At 43.6% G+C, this 18,761-nt stretch overlaps 1 protein-coding gene across 1 annotated transcript; it reads left to right on the top strand.

Annotated features, from left to right (window-relative positions):
* The first annotated feature begins 1,426 nt into the window (after positions 1–1,426).
* Positions 1,427–18,761, top strand: WBP11 (WW domain binding protein 11). The gene is made up of 12 exons (XM_056134561.1): positions 1,427–1,544; positions 3,070–3,189; positions 3,656–3,687; positions 5,043–5,136; positions 8,225–8,421; positions 9,400–9,533; positions 9,995–10,194; positions 11,345–11,533; positions 13,093–13,194; positions 13,854–14,141; positions 15,034–15,216; positions 17,800–18,761. Exons 2-12 carry the CDS (start codon positions 3,126–3,128, stop codon positions 18,231–18,233), a joined length of 1,917 nt encoding a protein of 638 aa, XP_055990536.1. The 5' UTR covers positions 1,427–1,544; positions 3,070–3,125; the 3' UTR covers positions 18,234–18,761.

Here is an 18,761-nt window from a genome sequence, read left to right as displayed (position 1 = left end):
ATCAAATAGTAAATTATTAATTTACTATTTACTATTGGGGCAGGAGCAATAGCATAGTGGAAGGGTGTTTGCCCTGTGCGCAGCCAGCCTGGCCAAGCTGGGTTCAATTCCTCTGCCCCTCTCAGAGAGCCTGGCAAGCTACCATGAGTATCTCACCCGTAGGGCAAAGCCTGGCAAGCTATCCGTGATGTATTCAATATGCCAAACACAGTAACAACAAGTCTCAGAGTGGAGACATTACTGGGCCTGCTCGAGCAAATGACTAATATGTTCAAATGACTTTTTAATTAGTTGCACAATAACACAAATTCACCTACAAAAGTAAGTCTTCTTTATTGACTGCTTTGTAAGTCTCTATAGGATCTTGTTAATGCTTTTCCAAGGATGAAAAATTCTGTCTCAAACCAAAGCTGTAATAGGCAAAGTTAGTTAAGAGACAAACTTTGTTTTTGTGGTGTCAGGACAAAAGGACACGTTCCCGCATAGTCAATGAACATATAAAATTGTCGGAAATGAATACACATCTCCACTGATATTCCGGAATATGTATCACTCATGAAAAGCGATGTGTCTCTAAGATTTTCCTAGATGGCTATTTAGATGAGAAATACATTAGAGGGTCCTGTAACAAACATTTAACCTTACCTTGGAGGAGAAGTGATAGGGGAGGAATCTTAAGTGTATAGAAGGAAAAGATGACCAGACCTAAGTGACGTCGTGTGTGACGTCATAGAGGATCAATGTTGAGTGTGCACGGGAAAGAAGCCGATATAAGCTTCCATTCCCGAATTTATACTGACTCGGGGGAGGAAATTAGCCACACCCGGTGCTCCGCCTGGAACTGGGTTGGCAGCATGCAAGGCACGTCCTTGCCCCACCGTGGCCCGTGTGCTCTCTCCCTGGTCCCTCTCTGATTCTCAACTGTAGGGAGTTCCCCCACATTGCCAATTCCAAACACAAATCGTGCTGATTAGCTACCTGGGGCCCTAATCTGGGTCCTGATTTGCTCAGGTTTACAAAGGAGTGTCGAACTTCCTGAATTTTTATACACACGCCCCCAACCGAAAGAGACCCAAACAGCAGCGCAAAGGTTGCTCCCACCCCTGGAGAGCCCAGAAAATGACGCCAGAAGGAGAAAAGAACAAGTCGACTGCGCCGCCGAGGATCGAGACCAGCCGGATGTTCCATTGGCTCTGCCGTCATTGAACTAGATGACCATCAAATCGACGCAGAGCCCCCGTCTGCGGAAGGAGGGCGGGCTCCCAGCCAGCCACCCAACCAATCCGGGATTGCTCCCGAGGCGGAAGCCACTCTGGCCTGAAACGCGTGTTGACTCTCTATGGTTTCCAGAGCCGGGAACCGCGTAGCTCGCCGGCTCCGCCAGACCGGAAGTGGCGTCACGGTGGCGGAGGGGCGCGAGCTTTCAAGATGGCGGTGGCTGGGCGGCTGACCGGCCGGCAGAGGTGAAGGCCCCTGCGAAGTCCCAGAGCCGTAAAAACTCGCCCCCTCTCCGCCCCTCCCAGCCTCGGCAGCCCGGCAGAAATGTGAGTGTGCGTTGGGGGGGGTCCAGGGGTGGGGGAGGTGGGGGGGTTCGCCTCGGTCCCTCCGCCTCGCTGCGCTTCCTTCGCGGCGCCCTCGCGGTTGCCTCGGAAACACCAGGCCCCGCCGTGGTGTGGGTCTCCCTCTGGGCGCCGGGGGTCTCCGGGGGGCGTCGCCTCTCCCGTGTCTGCGCGCTGACGTGTGCGGGGAGGTGAAAGGGGGGGGATCTGAGAGACTCGAGCCCGGCCGCAACCGTCGCGGGGGGCCTCGGCAGTTGCTCCCGGCGCCGCGGCGGCCGCCCCCGGGCCGAGATGCCTGAGAACCCCGCAGGGGGGCGGGGTGGGGGTGGGGGTGGGGGCGCCGGCCGTCCCGTCGCCGCGGCTCTTGGACCCCTCCCCCCCGCGCCCCCTCCAAAAAAATAAATAAGACTAAAAAAAAAAAAAAGAATCGAAAGTGACTCGGGCTGTGACACCCGCGGTTTCTCTCCTCCTCTTTCGTGCCCCGCACGCCCCCGTCCATCCGGGCCCACTTTTCTTTTTTTTTTTTTTTTAAATCAAAAACAAACAAAAAAAAAAACCTTGTATCCCGGACGGGCTTCGGAAACCTGGAGCCGAAATCCGGGACCTGGCGGAGACGTTAAGAAACTCGCCGTCGGGGAAGAGGGGGAAGTGGCGATGTGGGGGTTGGTTACCCCCCCACCCCCCACCCCACCCCAGCCCGGACCCGTTTTTCAGACGCGTCTCGGTCCCGAAGAAGGGGGAGAGTTGGCCCCAGCGTGTGCCTGCAAAGCGGCAGTTTGACCCGGGCCATCCCGGGGTCGGGCTGGTTCCGGCACCGTGATGGGCTTTGAGGGTCGCCCCCCCACCCGCCCCCCACTTGCCCCTTGCAGATCCCGTTAGGCAAACCGGGCGTCAGGCAGTCCCTTGCCAAGAGAAGTGTTTTTATGTTAAAGAGTGACGTTTCTGCATCCAGTGTTCTGGACTAGTATCCGACTCCCTCCCGCAATGGGTATTTGTGCGTCTCTGGCGTCCTAAACCCCCAAACCAAGGATGATAAACTTGAGTGCCAAGCGAATTTTGAATGGCTTTGGGCTTAATTGAGTTTTCGCTGTTTTAGGGGGTGTGGGGTTACATGCCGAGAAATACCGGGAATGGGGCAGAGCCCCCAGCAGTACCCTGCTCCCTCTCCCGATTAATTGAAGGGAGCGTAGTTGCTGCCTTGGATTAGTAACGCTGCTTCTGATTGATTTCTTCTATTGACAGTGCTGTGACCCATAAAGAGAATTCAATTAAGGACGTAATAGATCAGTGATCCTCAAGTCCATTTCCTTTCTAAGGAAAACTAAGGACCTAACTTTTTATGGTGAAGAAAGCGGCTACCATCATCCTTAAACACTAAAAGTAAAAACAAAGGAGAAAAAAGGGGTCTCAGATTTTCAAAGGAATGTTTTTCAGATATCGACAGATTTTATAAATGAACGAATAAATTTTGTAGTGCAGGGAAAAGTAAGCTCTTTCTTTGTTTTTGCAGTTTGTTGGTTTTCATTTTTTTTTTTGATAAGCAAGTAAACCACACAAATTATCAACATGGGACGAAGATCTACATCATCCACCAAGAGTGGAAAGTTTATGAACCCTACAGACCAAGCCCGTAAGTGTCTCTTAATGTGGAATGATAAAGAGGAATAATAAAAATCTGAAGCCTTGGGGAATTTGTTTTATTATGTCTTAATTACAATATTAGCAGTGCTAAGAATCAGTTGTATAAAGTTATTATTGTCCTTGTAAATACAGGATAAAAACTTTAAATATACCAAAGAACAAGTACCATATTTGTAAGATTAGCACGTAAAATAAGATGGGGGGGGTTCAATATTATTTTGTTAGTAAGTTTAAACTTAAGAATATTATGGTATTTTCTCCTTCATGTTCATAGTTAGAAAGAAAAGATGCTTTTCTTTGATGTTTTTGTTTACATAATTAGAAGAATCAGGAATATGTAAGGCAAAGTGCTGCTCAACCTGTCAGTGCGCAGGACAGCTGGTCACAGTAAGAATTACCTTTGTTAAAGCAAATGCTGATAGGATTCAAATGTTTTATATTTTCTCTCTCTCAAGGGAAAGAAGCCCGGAAGAGAGAATTAAAGAAGGTAGGAGCTCAGAAACATCCTTTTTATATATTGATGTTATTTAGCACTATGTTATTTGGGATTAGCTGATTTCGAAGTAACATTATATACTAGGGGGAAAAATTTATGCTTCTTAAACTAACCATAAAATTTCCAGAAAGGATTAAGGTGCTTGCCTTAATCCTGAATGCAGACAGCCCTGTTTAAGTGTCTAAGTAGATTACATTTGTTTTAATTAACTTTGTACTATAGTTATTATGTTTGTTGTAAAGTATTTAACCAGAATAAGGATTTACTTTTTTAGTGGCAAGCCTAACACAATGAGAACTCAGATTTTATTTTGTTTATTTGGGGGCTTGGGGAGCCACACACAGTGGTGCTTAGGCCTTTCTCTTGGCTCTGTGCTTTGGCGAGACCCAGGAACCACATGGGGTGCTAGGGCTCAAACCCAGGGCAGCAGCATGCAAGACAAGCAACTCATTGCTGTACTGTCTCTGACCCTAACTCAGATTTTTATCATTTGAAATTGTGTGCTCTTATTACATTGTTTAGCATTAAATTATGCAGTGTTTCTCTGAATGCATAATTTTAGAATTTAACTGTACACTTTGTGTTTGTGGGGAATTTTTTTGAAACTTTTTTTTTTTCCAGTTTGTTGGGTCATACCTGGGATTGCACAGGGGTTACTCCTGGTTCATGCACCTGGCAGAGCTCAGGGGACCATATGGGATGCTGGGAATTGAACCGTGGTTGGCTGCATGCAAGGCAAACGCCCTACCCGCTGTGCTATTGCTCCAGCCCCTTTTTTAAACTTTTAACTAATAACAACCTTGGGGGTTTGTTTGTTTTTGAGGGTGGGGTGGCACTCCCAGCAGTGCTCAGGGCTTCTGATTCTGCTCAGGAATCACTCCTGGCAGGGCTTGAGGACCATATGTGACGCCAGGTATTCAGCCTGGGTTGACCATGGTCAGGCAGGCACCCTACTTGCTGTACTAGTGTTCTGTCCCCCTAACTGCTAATGATCTTCACAAGATTTAAAAAAAAAAAACCTAAAATGGCATATAAATAATTTTTTAAATTTTATTTATTGTGTTTGGTTTACCTGAGCCTGGCACTTTAAGAGGGGGCCATGTCTTAGAGAATGTACCCAAGGTTCCTGAAAGCTAAGTATGCAGTCTACAATATGCAAGTCAGTCTGCCTCACCCTGAGTATTTCTGAGAGCAAAAAATAATGCTATTTTTGGTGGTGGAAACATGAGAAGAATTCAAAGACAGAAGTTGACTTCACTTGAAATTTAAAGTTTAGATTTTTTATCCAAATTGAAATTTAAAATTACTGAGTGTACAACATCCTGACGTTCTGTTCATTATTTAAGAACAAAAAGCAACGCATGATGGTACGAGCTGCCGTTTTGAAGATGAAAGATCCTAAACAAATTATCCGAGACATGGAGAAATTGGATGAAATGGGTAAGAATATATAAAAAGGTTGGATTTTTTTGTACAGCAGGGATAACGGTTTGATACACTGGGACAAGCAGGCAGGTACTCAGAAAGCAGTACAGACATAAGAAAAAATATATATAAAGGATGATTGATGACATGTGACACTTCGATTTGGCTTAGTATTAGGAACATGAATTAGAATTGGTAACGTTATTCCTAACTGTAGATCTCATCTAAAATGAGGGGATAGCTTAATGACTTGAACTAATTTTGGTTATGAATGCTTAGTTTGGCCAGCTCATATTTGGACAACAGATTTTCAAATTACCTTGTGTTTTTTTTTGTTTTTTGGTTTTGTGGGGTTTTTGTTTTTCTTTTTTCATTGTGACAATTGCCATTTAATTCTAAGTATCTGGCTACTTGATTTTTTTATTATTATTTTCTATTTTTTCAATAAGGTTAAGATATGTAGGAAAAATACTAAAAGATGTCAAGACTGGAGAAATTACTGTAAGGGATAAGGCACTTGCCTCGCATACAGCTGACCCAGGTTTGATCCCATGTGGTTCCGTGAGCACCATCAAGAACAATTCCTGAGCACAGTGCCAGGAATAAGCCCTGAGCACCACTGGGTATGGCCCAAAACAACCCAAAAAAAGTACAGAGGCTCTGTGTACAGTAACTCGTTCAATGTTTTAAGTTTATACCTTTGCGGTTGTTTAATAAGCCAGAGTTGACATACTAAACCACTTAATATCAGACGGTTTTTCAATATGCCAGAGTCAATGTACTAATAACCTTGGCCAGGAGTTCTCAATCAGGCTACCTGATCCTGCATCTCCCTGTTTATTTCACCATGTTCCCCCTGCTCTGGTATCCATGGATGTGGTAGTATCCCTAGGTCTAGCAAATTTTCCCAAATTGATTTCTGTGAGTTAGTTGTTCCGGTAAGAGCCACACCCTGTAGTCCTCTAGGGGAAAACGTGGTGCTGGGGAACCAAACTCAGGACCTTACACAGTAAAAATCTGTGTTCTCTCTCTTAAGCCATATGCCTAGCTCCTGATTTTTGTCATTTTAAGAGATTTTAACTGAAGTTCATGGTTTGTACACTTAGTTGTGGGCTACATATCAATTCCTCCCCTCCCCACACTGCCACCCACTCCCACATTGATTCTTGGTAAATGGTAAAGGCCCTCCCGTTGTTCGTCGTTTTGCTCGAGCGGGCCCAGTAACGTCTCCATTGGAGACTTTGTTGTTACTGTGTTTGGCATATTGAATACTTCGCGGGGAGCTTGCCAGGCTCTGCCGTGCGGGCGAGGTACTCTCAGTAGCTTTTTTATGTTGTCCTTATTTTACAGATGAAGAAAGTAAGACCCAAGGATTATTTACCTTTCTTAGGTAAATTCTGTTAGGAAACAAGTCTGGGTTAAAATTAAGGCATTCAATATACTTTGATTAATCACACTAGGAATAGCATGACATAAGACTACGTTCATCAGAAAATCACCAACTTAATAAGGTAAAAGGTAAAGGCCCTCCCGTTGATCGTCGATTTGCTCGAGCGGGCCCAGTAACGTCTCCATTGGAGACTTTGTTGTTACTGTGTCTGGCATATCAAATACTCTTGGTAGCTTGCCAGGCTCTCTGAGAGGGGCGGAGGAATCGAACTCGGGTCGGCCATGTTGGCCGCTTGTAAGGCGAACGCCCTACCCGCTGTGCTATCGCTCCAGACCAACTTAATAGGTCAAAGGATTTAGGGAACAAGGTCAGTTACATTAGTCTCTGTGGCAAGGATTTCTTAGAGGGAAGCTAACCTGGAAAACTCAGGGATCACTGTCAAGATTCCATCTCTCTGGACTGATCTGTGTTAACTTATATACAGTTGATGAAAGCATCAACTACTCCACAGTAAAGCTCTGATGTTTAAGTGGGACTAAAATAAAATGTCCTAAAATAAAGACTTCTTAGGATAGATGGGCCACTGTTCGTGGAGTTCATGATTGCCAGGAGACAAGGCCACAGGCAGCTTAGGTTTGTGTTATATTCCTGTGTAAGAGAGCGTCTGTCTCCTGGCTGTACCTTTAAACCCAGATATATACAAAGAATTAGGAATTTAAATCTCAAAGAAGGAGCGTTTCACAATTCAGATCATATATCAGTTGGTCTTGACTGTCTGGGTCTGGAGGGTGGGGAAGGCAGGAAAATTCTGATAGGCTAGGAGAGCCTGGGAGTCTGGCTGATATTCCTCTCTTGGCTGAAGACCTAAAAACTACGCATCATGTTGAACATGATCCCTTGAAAGAGGATTGAGTGGTAGCTAGACAAAGAACATCGTTCCATTATAAAACTGGTTGACTGATGAGCCTGTCATCCTGGATATTTTATTGTAGTTCTGTTTAATCATCAGAGCTTTGTTGTAAAATAGTTGATGCTTTCATTTTCCAGACAAAGGCACTAAAGGATCAGAATTCAAGTAAAGTACTCAAGATCTCAGGAGGAAATGAGAAAACCAAGCTAGAACATTAGTTATACCAGCTTTTTAGTTTAAAGGAGTGAAATTAACTCATTGTTCTGATGATGAAAGGTGACATTTCTTGGGAAAGTAAAACTGCTTTGTGTGTGTGTGTGTGTGTGTGTGTGTCTGTCTGTGTGTCTGTGTGTGTGTAACCAGATACATTTGATTTTGGTATATAGATTTGAGTATGCTATCTGGTACGAAATGATTATCAAAATAAGTGGACATGTTACTGGAGCAGTAACACAATGGGTAGAGAGCGCTTGCAGTGCACACAGCTGAGTGGGGTTTATCCTTGGCATCATATACAGTCCCCCACGCCCTGCCAGGAGTCATCCCTGAGCACAAAACCAAGAGTAATCCCTGAGCATCACCGAGGGTATCCCCCCAAAAAAATTAATAAATGAATAAATAAAGGTCATCTTAAACCAATAGGGTTTTAGTATCAGCTCCAGTTTCTTTGAGTAAAGTTGAAGAGGATATCTGATCTCTAGAACCATTTATAGTTCTTTGCCTGAATATCAGCAGAGTCTTACTAAATGATTATCGTCTTAAAGTGACCTGTTTAGTTCTCTAATCTGCTTTTTTCTCTCAAGAATTTAACCCAGTACAACAACCACAGTTAAATGAGAAGGTGCTGAAAGATAAGCGTAAAAAACTGCGTGAAACGTTTGAACGTATTCTACGGCTGTATGAGAAAGAGAATCCAGATATATACAAAGAATTAAGAAAGCTGGAAGTGGAATATGAACAGAAAAGGGCTCAACTTAGCCAGTATTTTGATGCTGTCAAGGTAATCAAGTTTCTTTTGAGAAATAAAATTTAATACTTAGATTTGCTCCAGAAAATTTATAAAAGAGTTGGTTGCGCTGAACCTCTTTCTGCAATGTGTTAAATATACACCAGGTTTTTGGGCCAACATATCTTAATCCAACATATATAAGAGAAATTAATCCCAACTGCTTAAAGTAGTAGCTCCAAACCAGAAAAATTCCAGCTCATTAAAATGATGCTGGATAAACATAAAAATTGAATACTCCTGAGGATAAAAAGGAATTATCTACTGATACTTATAGCAGTATAGGGTTAAAAACTTTTTTAATGTATAAACTTTGAAAACAATCTGAATTTTCAAAGTTTTCGCTTATGTGAAAAGCAGGCAAAGCTATGGCAGAAAAATGTTAGTAGTAGGTGGGTGCCTTGTTATATGTTAGGGATTGACTTAACTGAAAGACTGAGGGATGTACATATGCCAAAACTCGGTAAATATGTGATTCTGTTTTACATCACATTGTGAAATAGCCAAATGATATGAGGATTTTTCAATTAGGTAATAAGCATCCTGTTTCACAGAGAAAGAGACTAAGGTAACTCGTTTAATTTTAATGTCATCAGCTCATATGGCAAAAATTCCATAAAGCATATTAAAGTTAGATGCCAAATTCTGCCACTGGATGTCTATCATTCTGTTAGCCAGAATGTGTAGATGGTCTTCAGTGCTAATACTTCAACAATTGGACTTCTACGTAACAGCATTTGTTTCAGATCATAGTCAAAAAGAGCCCTCTGATAAGAGAAACAGCTGGCTTTGTGTTCTTTTAGAGGGAGTAAAGATTTTTCTCAATTCATTGATAGTCTTTGGGAATACTTTCGACTTTGTATTTTCATAATATGCTACTTGGAAAATCTAGTCTATGAAACAAATGATATTAAACTGTAAGTCTGTCTTGTAGATTACTCTTATACTATTGAAGGATTCCCTCTGTTTCAGAACGCTCAGCATGTGGAAGTGGAGAGTATTCCTTTGCCAGATATGCCACATGCCCCTTCCAACATCCTGATCCAGGACATTCCCCTTCCTGGTGCCCAGCCGCCCTCCATCCTTAAGAAGACTTCAGCCTATGGGTAAGGAAGTGATAACATAACCAAAACGCACTTTTTAGTGTCAGAGGGCTGAAGTACAGCATACTCAATGCCCCAGGTTTGATCCTCTGATCACATGGCTTCCCAGACAGTACTAGGGGCTGGCCCTGGTGGCCCTCACACTGTTGGCCCTAAGTGCCACTGCATTGCTGACCCCATTGAATGACCCGGCCCATTTGACCAAGTATCATAAAGAGTATCCCCTAAGCCCCCAAGCCCTGTTTGGGACCTCAGCCCACCCGATCGCCAATTTTTTTCATAATCAGAAAATTTAGTAAAGTTCCTCTTGTGTATACACTGCTAAAATCAGTGCAGTAGAGTATAAGAATGTGCATATCAGTAGTGATTACATGTGGGTATATAATTACATGTGAAATAAATCCTTGAAAATTGTTGAAAGAGGGCAGTAATATGTCATTGTTAATTATAATTTTCTTTCACAGACCTCCATCTCGGGCAGTTTCTATACTTCCTCTTCTCGGACACGGTGTCCCACGCTTGCCTCCTGGCAGAAAGCCTCCCGGTCCTCCTCCTGGGCCGCCACCTCCTCAAGTCTTACAGATGTATGGCCGTAAAGTTGGCTTTGCCCTAGATCTTCCTCCTCGGAGGCGAGATGAAGACATGCTATATAGTCCCGAACTGGGTAGGCATTGACTGTTTCCTTTTACCCTTACAGCCACTTTCCTTTTTCAATGTGGGCCCTGTGTAATACCTTGTCCACCATTCCCAGAAATTGGAAAGTGATGAGTGGACACTATATACACTGACAAAGGGATAAATCATAGGATCTGCCTAAGAAAAGGCATCATATATGAGGGAATATAGAAGCAGTTGGATATGTTTGCCTTTCATTTATTGTTACCAGACAGCATTATTATATATGTGACAGCATTATTATATACGTGACTTACATAGTAAGTTCTGAAGTGGGCTTATTTTCAAGCATGAACCTTTTAAAATTGTTTGCCCACTTTTGTTTTGGGGACCATATCCAGCTGTGCGGGAGGGGGGTGTCACTCTTGGCAGTGCCCAGGAAACCATACGTGGTGTGGGTATTTGAACCAGGGGTCAACCACATGCAGAGCAAGAACCTTATTGTCCTACACAATCTCTTCAGCTCATAAATCTCTTAATTAAAAAAAAGAAAAACTTAGGTTGGGGACAGAGCCTGGCAAGCTCCCCGTGACTTATTCGATATGCCAAACACAGTAACAACAAAGTCTCCAATGGAGATGTTACTGGGCCCACTCGAGCAAAATCGATGATCAACGGGAGGGCCTTTACTTTACTAGGTTGGGGACTAGAGAAATAGTTACAAGGGTTAAAGTGCATACCTTGCATGCAGTCAGCACTCGGTCAGTTCTGTCCTGCATATGTTCTCAAAGCACTGCTAGAAATGACCGCTTTGCATTGCTAGATACGACCCAAATCCCCTCCTCCTGCAAAATAATCTTATATCCGTCATCAGAAAGGAATTTAAAGTTACTTGAAAGTATTGTCAGACTCTCTGAATAGAAGGGATACGTATGTAAAAATTTAAATTATTCTGAGTCAAATACTGAGCATAATTGGAGCTGGAATGATAGTACAGCCAGGTAGGATGTTTGCCTTGCATGGACCTAACTCATGTTTAATCCCTGGCACTGTATTTGGTCCCCAGAACCCTGAAGCAATCCCTGAGTGAGTTTGTGTGTGTGTGTGTGTGTGTGTGTGAGAGAGAGAGAGAGAGAGAGAGAGATTCCGTGGTGTGGAGAATCTGTTCATTTGTTCCTTTCCTTATTCGCTGCTCTCAGCTCAGCGGGGTCATGATGATGACGTTTCCAGCACCAGTGAAGATGATGGCTATCCTGAGGACATGGATCAAGATAAGCACGATGACAGTACTGATGACAGTGACACTGACCGATCAGATGGAGAAAGTGAAGGCGATGACTTTGGGCACCGGGATGATAATGAGAGAGACACCAATGAAGAAAAAAAAGGTCTGCAACTGAAAATTCAAAGATCCTGATTTGTTACGGGGTCTTTATGAGTTTCTTGAAGATCATAGCTCTTTTTACCTTTTTGTCTCAGAAATCTCATAAGCTCTTGACACATGGTCTTCAGTGAAACGTATGAAAGGTGTGGTGTGAAGTACAGAATAGTGTGTAAAATATCAAGGTCCAGGGCTGTGACTCCAGTGTAGAGCACATACCTAACATGTGCCAGGCATGCAGTTTGATCCCAGTTACCATCTAAATGTCTCTCCCCTCCAAGTATTGCAGAGAGTGGTCTGTAGCATTCAGGCATGCCAGGGGTGCTTCCTGCTCCCATCCCCCTAACAGAATAGTGTGTCTGTGTGGTGCACACACGCTCCCTGAGGACTTTTTAGGGGAAAAGGTAAGAGCTATAAAAAGTAGAGGTGTCATGGGCATAGAGAGGAAAGGAAGCTAGAATACATGCTTAGCATGCAGAATTCAAGCTCAGTTTCACATCCTGAGCACTCCCCAGATGTGTCCTGAAAGTGTGGGCGGGGGGTGGGGGGGTAACTATTTTATTCATCTATAGCATACGTCCTTTAAATTTGTTTAGTATCTTAAAAACATAAAACCACAAGTGTAATTCAAGTAAGCTTACGAGTGGAGTCATAGTTCGAGGAAAATATGTTTCAGCCAATAATTTATGTTCATGTATGTATCATAAATTCAGACAGTTACATGTACTTTGTAAAATAGCCCCGCCTCAAACTCCCCATGTAGAAAAATGGCCAAAAAGAGTAAGGAGGTCAGGCCCTCACACTGCATCCTGCTCACCCGAATTCATCCCTGGCACCACATGGTCCCTGAACACTGCCAGGAATCTCCTCCGTACCACCACATGAGGCTCCAACTCCCACCTCACCCCCAGAACAGAAAGTAACAGTAAAGGAAAGTCATAAGGAAGATCTCAGAGTTCAGAGTGAGTGGTCGGGGGGCGTTGACCTTGCCTAGTCACTGCTCCAGTTTCATCACTGGCACCACAACAGTCTTGGCATTTCTAGGACCAATCCTACATGCTTATAATGGTTTTTTTTTAGACACTTGAATTAAATTTTATGTTCGCCAGGTTAGTTTTGTTATTGAAGCTAAAATTTGTTTTAAGAGTTCTGGGTAGCTATCTTTTCATACACTTTTATAGAAAATTTCTCTGACAAGTTATTTGGACTAGATCAGATGTATTTATTTAGAGCATCCTTGGCTCCATTTCAGTTAATGTATGTTCTGGGTCCTGTCACTTCTTTGTTCAGTTTTCACAATTTATATACTTTACTAGGGAAAAAATCAATTATTTACAAAGATGTTGAAAATGTATCTTTTTTCCCTTAGAACTTAGTTATTGGATAAAGTACATTAATAGCAACTTTTTTTTCCATGTGTCATTAGCATGCTCTGTCTTTATCTTCTGCCCAGTAGAAGACAGCAATCATAGCTAGTATGTGCCTTACAGTATTTGATATCTACTAAATATTCACTGAGTTTTGTTAATGTTTGCCTACGGACTGTGTCCCTCCTCTGCTCCTTAGGTTTGAGTGTACGATTTGCAGATATGCCTGGAAAGTCAAGGAAGAAAAAGAAGAATATGAAGGAGCTGACTCCTCTCCAAGCCATGATGCTTCGAATGGCAGGTGAGGTGGGAAGAGAAGATGAGTCCTTGGGTGTTTCTCTTGCCTGTTGCTTTACTTGTGTTTTTACATTTAACATCTCAGCAACCCTGAAATAATTGTTCTAAGTTCTTATTTTATAAAAATTAAGCTACGATAGCTCTGGCAGTGGGCAAAGGGACACCTCATTGGTGTTGTTGCTCTTCTGTCAGTTAGGAGCATAGCAGATGGACATTTGTTCATACTAGGTTCGTGGCCAGAGCTATTTCCTGCTTGGGGCACAGAAAAAAATTTTTTAAAAAATTGCTCAGATCTATGGGGCCGTAGAGATAGATCAGGGACTTGCCTCACAGTCTCTCATAGTCTAGTACTGAGCATCACAAGGACTTCAGGGAGTGATCACCAAGCACTGCCGGGTCTGGCTCAAGCTACACCCTCCCCCCACGAAAACCAGTTCATGAGGTAAACTGCCCATTTCTTCCCAGTTTTCTTCTAAACCCTGTGCTTGCTCAGCTCTCTTATCCTAGCATAGAAGAATATGCTCTTGGATTGTAACACCTCTCGAGTATTTTATCAAAAACTGCTAGATTAATTTTAAAGAAACATTTAGTGGGTGTATCTCTTTGGCATCCGGGTTTTTTCAGCCTAAGAAAGGAATCTGCTTTCCTGATTTAAAATTTCAGGTCAGGAAATCCCTGAGGAGGGACGTGAAGTAGAGGAGTTTTCAGAGGAGGAGGAGGATGATTCGGAAGATTCTGACACAGAAAAACCATCACAGAAGCAGCACAAGGAGGACTCACTCTCTGATGGCACATCTGGTGCTTCCCAGCAGCAAGCGCCTCCGCAGTCTGTTCCTCCTTCTCAGATACAGGCACCTCCCATGCCAGGACCACCACCTCTGGGGCCACCCCCTGCCCCTCCTTTAAGACCACCCGGGCCACCTACAGGCCTTCCTCCTGGACCACCTCCAGGTAAGCACTAACGTATGGAAATAAAGTGATGTCTAAATAAGACAAGTTGACTCAGGTAGTGAGTGGGACTAGGACATGGTCAGTATTCGTATTTTTTATAGGTTGGTAATTATTGGATATCTGTGTAACCTTAGCTCCAGAAGTGACTGGTATTAATCAGAGTTTGGCTTAAAAGCATTAAAATGGGCTATGTAATAGCTCGAATCAGTTTTTGCACATGTCTTCCATGTGTGAGATAAGAGTTTGGTTTCCAGCATTGCTGACCCCGACTATTGATCTGTCCTGATCGGCTGGCTGAGCCTTCACTGGGAGTGGTGCGCCCAGCTCTCTCCTGAACTCTGCTTGGGGTGCCCCTCACCCCCAGAGGTGCACCACGTATATAGTTTGCAGAAGTAGGGCAGTTTACAACACTTGATCCTATAAATTTTCTTCAGGTGAAGTTTTCCTTTTCTGAGTGATTCAAAGATTACAGGTCTTAACATGGGTGGTCCTTGTCTTTTCCAAATGCGCTTCAGATGAATCTTTGAAGTACCGTGCTTTATGTTCCATTTTTAATTTATGTTGGGATATTTAGTAATCCTCATCTTTGTATCATCCAAGTAGAGTGGTGATCATTTCTAAATCAGTACATAAATAAAAAGAATACATTTATAAATATACATATGGAAAATATGTAAAATATAAAGAGAAAGAATCTAAACAAATTCAGTCTCTGGTATTCAGGTTTTTGTTGAATAAATGATATTTCCACATATTCTGTAGGGTTTTTTTTTTTGTTAATTGTTTCAAGTTAAAGTGCTAAGTTAAACCGCATCTGAGTTACGTGTTTTTAAAATCACAATATTTCCTGTATCTTTGTTTTAAGGCGAATGTATCGTTTTTCTCTTTCCAGGAGCTCCTCCATTCTTGAGGCCACCCGGAATGCCAGGACTCCGAGGGCCTTTACCCCGACTTTTACCTCCAGGACCACCACCAGGCCGGCCCCCCGGCCCTCCCCCAGGTCCGCCTCCAGGTCTGCCTCCAGGCCCCCCTCCTCGGGGACCTCCACCAAGGCTACCTCCCCCTGCACCTCCAGGTAGTGTTTCATTTCTAGATCAAAATGTATTGTCTCATATTTCGATTCATCTTAATACTTACTTTTTTTTTGCTCTAAGACTGATGTTTTGGTATCGTAAAGAGGTATCTTAAGTGGTATAATTTCCATTACTTTTGACCTAAATTGAAGTTCTTTCAAAGAGTGTTTGCATTTTGTCTGTCACGTATGACAAGCTTTCCCAACCACATACCACTTTAGATTTAGTTCTTCGTTAGAGTTTTTAAAAATAGGATTGTATTTCTGGTTTATTAAACTGGGTGTTCCAGTTCATTATACAAGACTTTCTTTTCCTTTCTTAATGGCATATAAAATAATTATGCATCTTTATAAGCAATAATGAAATTGAGTACTTTAGTCACTCTTACTAATGGATATGAGGGTCAGGAGAGGATTCAGAGAACCACTGTGGTGCTTTGCATGAGGGAGACTTGGGTTCAGTCTCCAAGACTTCATTGTCTCCTGAGCATTGAAATCAAGTAGCCTCCCTCTACAAGAGTGGCGTTTGAAGAAATTGAGATCTGCAGTTCTTGGGTAAATGATGTTAAGTGTAAACTGCCAGTGCGTGAACTCCTTTTCAGTTATGGCGATATTGTAATTGCTAAGAAATTACAAAATAAGAATATTTTGAGCTCTGTGCAAGTCTCTCAAGTTGTTTTTGAAATTTTAAAAATTTCAAAATCAAATGAAATGAAAATCAGATGACTGTAAGTCCTCTAAGGACACCCCCCCACACACACACACACACACAGAAATTTTTTTTTTTATAATTTATTTATTTATTGAATCACTGTGGGAAAAGTTACAGAGCTTTCGGGTTTAGGTCTCAGTCATGTAGATATCAAACACATTTCCCTTTACCAATACTTATTTTTAACCCCGAACCCCAATAGACCCCCACCTCCCACCCCTCCCAATTCTTGTGAGGCAGATGAGTTCTAGTTAATACTCTATCTACTGTGACTAGATAGATTATTTCGATAGAAGATGCACAATTATTGTTTAGAGTTTACGACCCCCCCCCCCCCCAATCAGACATGCTGAAACAGCGTTGTGAAATGATTTGCTTTCTACAACTTGGTTTAAGAATAAAATGATGTCGCACGGCCATAGCGGCCGCGCGGTTTTGAATTTCTGCTATTTTACTTATTGACCCTGGAAGAATTTCTATTAAAAGTTAGCTAGTTAAGAGATTGGTTTCTGTGCCCTGGAGTCGTGGCCGTGCCGGAGAGCCGCTCGTGGGGGGCAGCTGGCGACCTCGGTGGGGCGTGGGGGACGGCCCACAAGCCCCCCTTCCCATGAGGTCCCTGCCGCTCCCGCCAGCCCCGGCTCAAACCTGCTGTCCACAAGGCTCCCGTGCGGCCGCCATCTTTCTTTCCAGAGAGGAGCGGGCGGGCCGGTCAACACCCTTTCCCCTCCGGGCAGGCTTGGTGGCGCGGTTTAACACATAGTCCATTTGCTTTTCTGCTCCAAGCGGCTGGTTCTCTGTGCTAAGTCCTTGTGCCTCCGGGGCCGTGGCCGTGCCGGAGAGCCGATCGTGGGGGGCAGCTGGCGACCTCGGTGGGGCATGGGGGACGGCCCACAAAGCCCCCCTTCCCATGAGGTCCCTGCCGCTCCCGCCAGCCCCGGCTCAAACCTGCTGTCCCCACACACAGAAAATTTAAAATAGAGTGCTTAACAAAAACACCTCAGACATGGACTACAATATTGACAGGAGTCCCTTCTATTGAGCCTGCTGCTCTCATGCTTGCATATCCTCTCATTTCCCGTTCACCGCAGTATGGCACTACCCTTGGACAGAGAGAGAAATGAGAACTTAGGAGGACCCATTAGTGGCAAACTAAGACTCAGAATTAGATCTGATTTGGAAGTATGTTCTCTAAACCATCCAGTGTTTTTATTATCTATTTATTCTATGATAAGCTGTTTTATGAACACGCTTATATTGTTTAAATATTATATAATTGTACTTACATTTTGGTACCTACTTGCTTAAATTCTCTTGTATACGTTCTCTGTCCCTCTCAGAGAGCCTGGCAAGCTCCCCGTGGAGTATTCCACATGCCAAAAACAGTAACAATAATGGGTCTCATTCCCTTGACCCTGAAAGAGCCTCTAATAAGGCACCTTTGGGAAAGACGAGTAAGGAGAGGCTGCGAAAATCTCAGGGCTGGGATGGATGGAGACGTTACTGGTGCCCGACCGAGCAAATCAATGAACAACGGGATGACAGTGATTCTCCTAATTGAGGGTTTAAGCTAAAACTACTTGAGTTACATTTTTGGATGGAGTGATGTAGAAACCAGTGATACACGGGGAATAAATCCCACCTTGCAAGCATCTGCCCTGGACAGCTAGAATAAAAACTCGGGCTGGCTAACAAACTTAAATTCCAATTTGAAGTTAGGCAACTTATATTTTAAAGTTTTGTATTACTGAGAAAATTACAAAGAGGGATATAAACTGAAGGAGGAATACAGGCCAAAAGTCCAAAGTTAAAATTGCCAACTTAATACGAGTCGAGTTGTATTTTGTGGTGCTCACCTGCCTGTGTTCTTCCCTTAGGGATCCCTCCGCCTCGTCCTGGGATGATGCGCCCACCTTTGGTGCCTCCACTTGGACCTGCCCCGCCTGGGCTTTTCCCACCGGCTCCCTTGCCGAACCCAGGAGTTCTAAGCGCGCCTCCCAACTTGATCCAGCGCCCCAAGGCGGATGATACGAGCGCAGCCACCATTGAGAAGAAGGCGACAGCAACCATCAGTGCCAAGCCACAGATCACCAACCCCAAAGCCGAGATTACTCGGTTTGTGCCCACCGCACTGAGGGTCCGTCGGGAGAATAAAGGGGCTACCGCTGCTCCCCAAAGAAAGTCGGAGGATGATTCTGCTGTGCCTCTTGCCAAAGCAGCCCCTAAATCTGGCCCATCTCTTCCTGTTTCAGTACAAACTAAGGATGATGTTTATGAAGCGTTCATGAAAGAGATGGAAGGGCTACTGTGACAGCGGCTGGGGCCAGAGCAGAATTTGTTCACATCAGTGGTTGGTGCAGAAAGGCTCTGAGTAAAGGCAGGCAGAGCTACTTTCACTTGTCAGGGTATTTTCTCATTTCAGTTCAAGAAATATCCTAAAGTTTAGCATTGTTCACAGTTTACTCCATATCCTAACGGGTATTTCATTCAGATTAGATGGGTTGTCGAAGCAGTGCTGCTAACATCCATGCCCGTTCAGACCATCATTTCCATCCCTTTTCGATTCTTTCCCTTTACAAATCTTTGGAAATTTGTGACCAGGGATCTTCGTTACTTGTTTCGGTTCTCTTCTGATGTGTTGAGGGGCACTGGAGTAGAGATTTCTGGGGGGGGGAAAAGTTTATTTTACCCCATCTTGCCTTTTGTGTTTGAGTTATTCTTAATATTGTAAATATTTTGTAATATTGTAGTGAAAAGGATTGCAATGTCATTTCCTAATACAAAGCAAGATACGTGGGAAGAAATGTACAATTCTTTGATTAAAATTATTTCCCACCGA

This window comes from Sorex fumeus, unplaced genomic scaffold (genome assembly GCF_029834395.1).
Source record: "Sorex fumeus unplaced genomic scaffold, SorFum_2.1 ptg000100l, whole genome shotgun sequence".
Lineage (NCBI taxonomy): Eukaryota > Metazoa > Chordata > Mammalia > Eulipotyphla > Soricidae > Sorex > Sorex fumeus.
This window is presented reverse-complemented; position numbering and strand designations above follow the sequence as displayed.

Excerpts from the sequence above, each read along its gene's own strand:
- WBP11 (XM_056134561.1), top strand. The coding sequence starts at position 3,126 with ATGGGACGAAGATCTACATCATCCACCAAGAGTGGAAAGTTTATGAAC. Across the intron at positions 3,688-5,042 it reads GGAAGAGAGAATTAAAGAAG|AACAAAAAGCAACGCATGAT; the intron begins GTAGGAGCTCAG and ends TCATTATTTAAG. Across the intron at positions 13,195-13,853 it reads CATGATGCTTCGAATGGCAG|GTCAGGAAATCCCTGAGGAG; the intron begins GTGAGGTGGGAA and ends TTAAAATTTCAG.